This window comes from Mus caroli, chromosome 12 (genome assembly GCF_900094665.2).
Source record: "Mus caroli chromosome 12, CAROLI_EIJ_v1.1, whole genome shotgun sequence".
Lineage (NCBI taxonomy): Eukaryota > Metazoa > Chordata > Mammalia > Rodentia > Muridae > Mus > Mus caroli.
This window is the reverse complement of record NC_034581.1, coordinates 25,040,004-25,049,403: the sequence shown is the minus strand read 5'-3', so window position 1 is coordinate 25,049,403 and position 9,400 is coordinate 25,040,004. Positions and strand designations below refer to the sequence as shown.

The 9,400-nt window shown below is 46.6% G+C and overlaps 1 protein-coding gene across 1 annotated transcript in view; it reads left to right on the top strand.

The window, feature by feature from the left end:
* The window catches only part of Allc (allantoicase), a 31,987-nt gene that overhangs the window by 12,819 nt on the left and 9,768 nt on the right, over positions 1-9,400 (top strand). The window contains exons 3-7 of the mRNA XM_021179230.2: positions 686-736; positions 3,221-3,308; positions 5,561-5,689; positions 6,770-6,849; positions 7,592-7,724. Coding sequence (XP_021034889.1) covers positions 686-736; positions 3,221-3,308; positions 5,561-5,689; positions 6,770-6,849; positions 7,592-7,724 — 481 coding nt within the window. The remainder of the gene's footprint in view (positions 1-685; positions 737-3,220; positions 3,309-5,560; positions 5,690-6,769; positions 6,850-7,591; positions 7,725-9,400) is intronic.

Below are 9,400 nucleotides of genomic sequence, written 5' to 3'. Positions count from 1 at the left end.
CGTAATAAAATATATTAAAAAAAATGATGACTGAGTAGGATGGTGTTCTTGTTGGAATCCTAACAGTCAGAGTGGGAGCTGTCTGTGACTCTTTTGTCTTCTTCTGGAACCCTTTTCCTGCTATAGGATTCCCTGTTCTAGCCTTGATGTGGTATTGTATGCCTGGTCTTATGTAGCTTGTTATGCAGTGTTTGGTTGATGTCCATGAGAGGTCTGGTCTTTTCTGAGGGGAAGACAGGGAGGTTGAACTGGTGGAGAAGGGAAGGTCCTGAAGAAACTGGGGGTAGTGGAGGGAGGGAAGAGAGGGAAACTGCATTCAGGATGTAATATATGAGAAAAGAATAAAAATAAAATAGAAAAAAAAAAAAAGCCCTGAGCCTGAGAGAAGGAAGCGGGTTTATTTGCTTTGCAATGGTGGGACATTAACATTTCCATCCAGACTGTAAGAGGGATTCAGAAGGAAAGACTGGGAAGAAATGATTGAGGAGGAGGCAGGCTTGAGGCCCAGATGTTCACAAAGCATTGCAGGGGAAAGCCACGGTCTCTTCCCTTAGTTCATGCCACACTGTTTTTTTTTTTTTTCCCTCTCTTTCTGCATCCCCCAATGTTTCGCTAGAGGGTGGAATAAAGTGTGTTTTAATTTATGGTAATTTCGTCTTGATTCCTTTTTCTTCTCTTTGCTCAGGTTTTGTTTGCGACAGATGACTTTTTCGGTCCTGCAGAGAATCTCATAAAGGTATGGCTACAGGCGTCCTGTGTGGAGAATGATCGGCTTAGCTGAAGCTCTGCGGCCGTGCACACTGAAACCGACTGGCTTGTCTGGGACAGAAGCTTGTGCTGTGTCCTGGGCAGGAAGGGTCAGACCACTGGAAACACCCAAATCAGCACCAGCTCCCAGGGAACACACAGGGACTGGGGGAGCCGGGAGAGGAAGGGAGGGGCCAGGGTACCAGAGGAGAAAACACTCATTGAGTATGCCCTTTGATTCATGTGGATTCCATACCCTGGGCTCGGAAGAGAACAGACACATCTTGAAATTTGCGAACAGCTGCCTGATTACAGTGGGTAGGACATCCTTGGTTAAACAGTCAGCGAGTGGGCTGACTCGATTCACAGGCCCAAGGACCTGAGTTCAATACCCGTAACCCACAATAGAACTGGAGAACTGACTCCTGAAAGCTATTTTCTGACTCCACACACATGCCATGATGGCACACCTCTACCGCATTCACACACACACACACACACACACACAAACACACACACACCATTAATAATAAAAATTAAAATTAAACTGTGGGGGCTGGAGAGATGGCTCAGCAGTTAAGAACACTGACTGCTCTTCCAGAGGTCCTGAGTTCAATTCCCAGCAACCACATGGTGGCTCACAACCATCTGTAATGGGATCCGATGGCCTCTTTTGGTGTGTCTGAAGAGAGTGACAGTATATACTCACATAAAATAAATGAATAAATCTTTAAAAAAAATTAAACCATGGACAGATAGATCTGGGGAGATGGCTCAGTGGATAAGGTACTTGCCAAGTTTGGATACCCACAGTGCACAAAGAAACCAGTCACAGAGGTGCTTGTATAGGGAACGTGGAGACAGGAGGGTCCCTGTGGCTTGTTGATCAGCCATTGTAGTTTAATTGGTGAGTTCCAGGTTTCATGAGAAATCCTGTTCTAAACACAATAATCTGAGGGCATAGACATTCAGTCCATAGTAGAAAAGTCTGATGTATCTTATACTTTATATTATATCTATAAGTATATAATACACTTTGTAGTTTTCTTTTTCCTTCTCACTCTGGCCCAAAGATTTACTTATATATTTTTTAAAAAACATTTGTTTATTTTATGTATATGAATACACTGTAGCTGTACAGATGGTTGTGAGTCTTCATGTGGTTACTGGGAATTCCTCTGCTCGCTCCAGCCCCACTCGCTCCAGCCCAAAGATTTATTTATGTAAATACACTGTAGCTGTCTTCAGACACACCAGAAGAGGGCATCAGATCTCATTATGGATGGTTGTGAGTCACCATGTGGTTGCTGGGATTTGAACTCAGGACTTTCAGAAGAGCAGTCAGTGCTCTTAACCACTGAGCCATCTCTCCAACCCCGGCTTGATAGTTTTTTTTTAAAAAATGTTTTCATGTCTTAAGTACCTAGCATCCTGGAACTATGCTCTCTTCGCTGACTGAGCATCTGCCATGGTCCTTGCAGACCCAGGCTGCTCTCTTCACTGCTGGATGGTTGTCAGTCCCCTCTCCCTGTCCATGCACATGTGAGTGTATCACATTTAACTCTGTGCCCTTCACTGTAGAGCAGGCTCTGTGTTGTGAGGGAGCCCCAGGGCCCCAGGGCCAGCTTAGGTTCTTTATTCAAATATGTAATTGTCACCCTTTCCACAGAGTTCTTGTCCCTCCTGTCACCCAGCCTGCACCGTGAGGACTTTGGAATATTTTAGATGATTAGATAAAGGATGATCCATAGTAAAAGCAAAAATGCTGCCAGCTTCCAACTCTAGTAAACATGGGGACTTCTTATGCAGCCTGGCATGGTTCCTTTGTTGGGAGACAACACTAATACCATCTGCCTTTGACCGATGAAGGAAACGGAGGTTTACGGGCGGTGAGCCTGCCCACAGGCTCTTGGCTGGGAGCTCATGGGATGCTTGGTGAGAGGTTGTCCATGTATCATTTCGATGTCACCATACACCATTGAGGCTGTGCAGTCATCCTGGTTCATTCTAAGGGCCTGAGCTGGCATTGTTGCCACCAGGAGTCCTTTCTTTCCCACCATGGTGGCACAGCACCTACAACACAAGGTCACCAGTGTCTATCCTGACCTCAGGCTTCCAGTGGCCTCTCCCATGATCAGGCTTGGTGACCTTGGAAGTGTTCCATTTTGCTCAGTGTCTATCTACCTACATACAGCGGACAGGCAGCAATCGTGGGACCTGCATGTGGTCTCCCTTGTTTCTGATAGTGGTTCATTCTGTGGACCAAGGCTCACAGACAAGAAGAGTTCTATTTGCAGATGATACAAACTATGGAGACACCCTCTGGTCTGGAGGTAGAGCTGGGCATGAGGGTGGGCAGACACTCCCAGTGAGTCCTTGTTTGCTTTCTCTGTCTATCTTTTTGGGACATAACCTGATAAGCTGGCAACCCAAGCTCTTCATGAATGCTAACATCCCTTGTCTATCTTCTTAGAGCAACAGTCCGAGTTTTAAGGAACATGAATACACTGAGTTTGGCAAATGGGTGGATGGATGGGAGACCAGACGTAAGCGAATTCCAGGTAAGGAGAGGTGTGTGTGTGTGTGTGTTTCATTCCACACTGTTCTTGGTGGCTGCTTGGGCTGAGGTCCAATTGCTAGAGCGCTTGCCTAATGTATTAGTCTTCACATAAGACAATATGACCAGGGAAACTCATAGAGAAAGTTAATTTTGCACTTAGTTTCAGGGGGCTAGAGTCTGTCTGTGGTGGGAAGGCATGGCAGCAAGAGGCAGTGGGTGGCAGGGGCAAGGGACTGAAAGGTCACATCTGTAACTGTTGTGAGCCAGCCAGCGGCTCACATGGACAGGGTACATCTGAGTGGCAGGCCGGAGCTGAAAGAGAGGGAAACTAGGCGGACGAGAGAAAAATGGAGCTAAGTCAAGGTTCCTGATCAAAGTTCAAATGTTTAATGGCAAATGCGCTTATGAAGGGGGTTGGGGGTAGGCCCATTCCCGCCAATTCATCCTTGGAGCCTGGAACCAGCTGCAGGTGACGACCTTGCAGGATAGGGGATAGCTTCGGGGGGCCTCTCAGCAGGTAGCAGTATCTTGAAGAGGAACAGTGACTGTGGTCTAGGGAGGAAGGCTCCACCCTAGGTAATCTCCCTAGGTAGTGGCCGCAAAGTCAAGGTCTGGCTCAGCCTGCTTCAGGCTGAGGGGAGGTTACATGTAACAGCATGCACAAAGCAGAGAGGGAAACTTGAAGTAGCTTCAAACCCTCAAAGTCTGTCTCCAGGGACATTATTCCCCTAGCTGGGTCCCACCTCCTATGTCTCTCCAAATATCCCTGCTAATTGGGAACTAAGTGTTAAAATGCATAAGCCTATAGAGGACACTTCCCACTCAAACCACCACACCTAGCATCCAGGAAACCTTGGCTTTGATCCTTAGCATCATATAAACCATGTGTGGTGGGGCACAGCTATAATTCCAGCCCCGGAGGTAGAGGCAGGAAGACCAGGCTCGAGGTAAATCTTGGATTATCTCAATAGAGAGAAAACTTGCTACTTTGAGCCTGGACTAGGTGAGACTCTAGAGTGGTGGTGGTGGGTTGTACTGTGAAGCCAGTGTCTTGAAGGCTTGGTAGGTAGGTGTCTTAGGGCTTTACCAACATGAACAGATTCCATGACCAAGGCAACTCTTTTTTTTTTTTTTAAAGATTAGTTTTATGTATGTTAGTACACTGTAGCTGTACAGATGGTTGTGAGCCTTCATGTGGTTGTTGGGAATTGAATTTTAGGTTGGCCTTGCTTGCTCTGGCCCAAAGATTTATTTATTATTACACATAGGTACACTGTAGCTGATTTCAGATCTCATTACGGGTGGTTGTGAGTGAGCCACCATGTGGTTGCTGGGATTTGAACTCAGGACCTTTGGAAGAGCAGTCAGTGCTCTTATCCTCGAGCCATCTCGCCAGTCCCTAAGGCACCTCTTATAAGGACAACATTTAATTGGGGCTGGCTTACAGGTTCAGAGGTTCAGTCCATTATCAGTAAGGCAGGAAGCATGGCAGCATCCAGACAGGCATGGTGCAGGAGGAGCTGAGAGTACTACATCTTCATCTGAAGGCTGCTAGCAGAATACTGGTTTCCGGGCAGCTAGCATGAGGGTCTTATAGCTCACACTCACAGTGACATGTCTACTCCAACAGGGTCACACCTCCTAATAGTGCCATCCCCCTGGGCCAAAGCATATACAAACCATCACAGTAGGCCTACTGGGGCATGGGTGGAATGGAGACTGTAGGGAACTCTGAAGTAGTAGTGAGTAACTGTGTAGAAGAGCTAGGCTGGCAGAATTCTACACTACAGTGGCCACACTGAAGCTTTCAGATGCAAATGTCTTCCCTGGCTTAGCATTGGAGAAAGGAGCCTTAGAGAGATTCTTAATTTGCCTAGTACAGTAATGGGAAAGGAGAGGCTTGGAAATTGAGTTGGTCTCTCTGAATCCTTTTTTAGTTTTAAATTAGAATTGAGGACCCTGTGGGTCATAGTGGTCTTTGGTGGTCATGTTATGATAATTACCCCGAACATGTGCTTCTGTGGTGGGAGATGGGGTCTCATCACTGCTGTCATTCTCCAGAGGGACTTCATGGGTGTTTACCTCATCCCCATGGGATTTCAAAGACACTCTCCTTATCCTCATGGGCCCCCATTAGTGTTCCTGTCATGCCCCATGGGACCTCACAGGTGTTCTTGTTCTCTCTGTAGGACCTCATGGACGCTCTTGTCCTCTACTGAACATTTTGGGTGTTTTTGTGGTCCTGTTGTACAGGTCATGACTGGTGTGTCATCCAATTGGGGATACAGGGCATTATTCGTGGTATCGACGTGGACATTTCTTACTTCTCAGGGAACCATGCTCCTCGCATGTCAATCCAAGCAGCGAACCTGAGTGAAGAAGGTATGTGGGAGCCACTGACCTCAGAGAGGACTGTGGGATGGGAGGCTCCTCTGACTCAGCCTGGTGCTCATCTTTCTGTAAGAAACAAATGTGCCAATGCTTTGAGGTAGCAGCCATCATCCCCACAATGCTTGTGTCTGCAGAGGTGCATCCTTGTGCCCACTCTGTGTGTGAGGACTGAGCTGGTTGCTGGGGAACGTGAGTCCAGTGGGCTATACCTCAGAGGAATCAGAGCTAGGGTAGCTCTAGGCTAGAAGCTCCAGTCCACTCCCAGCTACCTAGGCAGCACCACAGTGCATCAGCTCTGGGGCTCCAGCCCCACTTCTAGCTACCTAGGGGTCACCACTGCGCCGCAGCCCTGGGGTTCTTAGGCAGAGCCCCTTTCTACTCCTGGGAACACTGGATATTGTAAATCATTCAGGTTTCATAATTTATTTGCGTCATCTGTTGTTGACATTTGAATTAGTTAATACATGGCCATATGAGTGCATACACATTTTTAGGGAGTATACATTTGTGTCTCTGGACACACTGATACTGACAAAGTGCCATGTGCACAGTACCGTGACAGGCTCTGCACAGGTGAGCCGGCCCCACTATACTCAGATGGCCAGGCTCCCAGGGAAGTTAATGATGGTCTGAGAGATGGGACTCCACAGGCAAGACATGGCGAATGATGCGTGAGAGTCAAGTCAGAACTGCTTTGACTGTTTGTGGGCGCTGCTGCTTCCGAGCTGGCAAGTTCTGAGCCTGAGACGATCCTCAGGGAGGCAGAGCTTGTGGAACTAACCTTGCAGTATTTTGAACTCAGAGTGATCCATTTCTGGGATCTGGCCTAACTTGAAATGATGTGCAAATGTGGTACCGATATACTACTCTACTGCCCGCTGAGAAGTAAGTAAGCAAATTACACAGTGAGGGACCCCAGGTGGCCTGCTAAAGTCTAATCAGTAATTCTATGACTAAAGCAAGGATGTCACTGGGGCTGTTGAATAGAGGACAATTGCCACACACCTCCTGCGAGAGAGTTTGTTCTCTTTGCTTTCCAATCCTGATCCTGCGTGGCTGTTTTGCCTTCAGATACAATGTCAAACATCCCACCAAGGGGAGTTAGGATGGGAACTGCAGCGACGCCTGAGGAGTTTGAAGCCGTTACTGAGGTAAGACACTGGTTCTTTGTGCCAGGACTATAAAGAGACTGTTGCAGGCCTGGGTGTGTGAGGTAGGATGGATGTACCACATGGCATGCTGTATCTCTTGCATCTACACAGTATGACAGTACAAAGGTTTCCTCAGTGGTTCGTCTCTCTCTGTGTGGGAGAATGACCTGGCTGTCCACAACTTTGAAGGGTCATTGGGCACTCCCTGTGGCTGTACACTGCTACTGGCCCTACTAGAAAGCATGTCACATTTACCTCCTACAGTGACTTGATGAAGTAACTTTGTGTCTGATGAATTTAAGATAAACAATGGGGCTTGGCACCTTCTTGTGTTAAGTTTGTCTGGTAATTAATTTGTGCTGTTACAAATGTGTTGATGGCTGACTGGGAACAGCGAATGAGCCAGCTTTCTGAGAAGCTAGCTTTCAGCCAACTGTCTCCTTGGCCTTGAAGCCCTGGGTTTTAGCTGAATGCTCACATTACCATAAGCTCTGGTTTCTCTTAAGAATCAAGAAAGTGACATTTGAAAGCTCGTCAGTTTACAAGTGTCACCATTACCTATGTTATCAATATAGGGGGAAAATCCCCAATGGGAAGTTTACTTTGTTTATTATTAAACTGTGTCATTGTGCCTGAATTGTGTCATTCAGCAACTGTTACAATCCCCTTCCTTAATGCTTGAACAGGATACGAGGGTGCTATTCTCAAGAGCCAATGCTAACATTTCTGTATTTATTACTAGCTGAAATCACACTCCTGGGATTACCTGGTTCCCATGTCGGAGCTTAAGCTAGGGGATCCTGACTCCAGCCACAACTATTATTTTGTTAATTCCCAGCAGAGATGGACTCATATAAGACTCAACATCTTCCCAGGTACATGTGACAAGGACCTTTGGCAGGTGTGCGGGACTTTTCATTTTACATCGCCATGTTTGGCAGCTCGAGTTTGGTGTATTTTAGGGTTGTGATTTCTCTTGTGATTTAAGAAACAGATATTCTACTCACCAATAGGTAGCTAACGGAAATGTCTGGCGCCTTTAATCCCACTGTCTCGGAGGCAGAGGCAGGCAGATTTCTGAGTTTGAGGCCAGACTGGTCTGTAGAGCAAGGTCCGGTACAGCCAGAGCTACAGAGAAACCCAGTCTGAAAATCCAGAAAAGAAAATGTATCAACTTAAGATGTGTTGGAGCTGAGCTGTGCTGGGATTCCATGACTCCTACTGACTTGTTTTTTGTTTTTTGATTAAAAAAGATCCTTTTAATCAATTCTTTATGAGTTTCCCATCATGTACCCCAGTCCTGCTCATCTCCCCATCCTCTCATATCTGCCCTTCAACCTTGCAACCCCTCCAAAATAAAAACAAACAAAGCATAGAAACATCTCATGGTGGATGCTGTAGGATGTCCCAGTATGTCCCACGGCACATCCCTCTGCCCACGCATCTTCACTTACAAATGTTCATTGCAATGAGTCATAGGCCTGGCTCAAGATCTCTGGCTTCTGTGACAGCATCAATATTGGATCTTCCCTGGGCCGCCTCCTGGTTACCTGGTTGTTTCCCTGTGCCATGGAGATCCTGCAGCTTTGGGTCAGCAGGACTGGCCCTTCCACATGTCCCAACTGTTTGTAGATGATACAGATTTGGGGTTGGGCTAACTCAGAGCCTTGGACCTGGGGCTGGGTGGTAGCTAGGCAAGCTCTCCAGCACTGCTCTGGCTGGGCCACACAATGCCACAAGGATCAGCTCTCTTGCTCTCATGCCCTCAGGGATGGCTGACCCACGCCCTTGCCTCCAGGGCCAGCTCTATTGTGCTGTTTGGGCAAACCAAAGGGCCCTCTCCCCTGAATGCTATAGCCAGTGAGGGGGCAGGGCTAGTTCCACCCGTATGCCTTCAGGGCCAGCTCTCTTGACTGCAGGCTCCTACTGACTTTTATTTCAAAAGTATGCTAACAGTTGAGGTAGTATACACACGATTCTACTTTAATTTTTTTCTGATTATGTGTGTGTATCTCCGAGTATACACGTGTGAGCACAGGTGCCTGGTGGGTTTAGAAGAAGGGGTCAGATCTCTTGGAGCTGGAGTTACAGGCAGTTGTGAGCTTCCATGTGAGTGCTGGGAACTGAACTCTGGTCCTCTCAAAGAGCAGCAAGCGCTTTTAACCATTCACTAGCCCATCTCTCCAGTCCTTATTTTATTTTATTTTTTATTTTTTAGCTTTTAAAGAGAGAATGCATTTTATTTCCAAAATTAAGAAAAATAGAATAGAGATTTCAATAAATTTACAAATGGCAATTCCTTTGGTAAGTTCATTATATACTGTAAATGATTTTAAATGGATAACTGTCTTTAAAGTAAATTTCATTACCATGTAAAATATGAGTGATATCACATTATCATTTTTTAAATATTTTTTTATTACGTATTTTCCTCAATTACATTCCCAATGCTATCCCAAAAGTCCCCCATATCCCCCCCCCCCACTTCCCTACCCACCCATTCCCATTCTTTTGGCCCTGGCATTCCCCTGTATTGGGGCATATAAAGTTT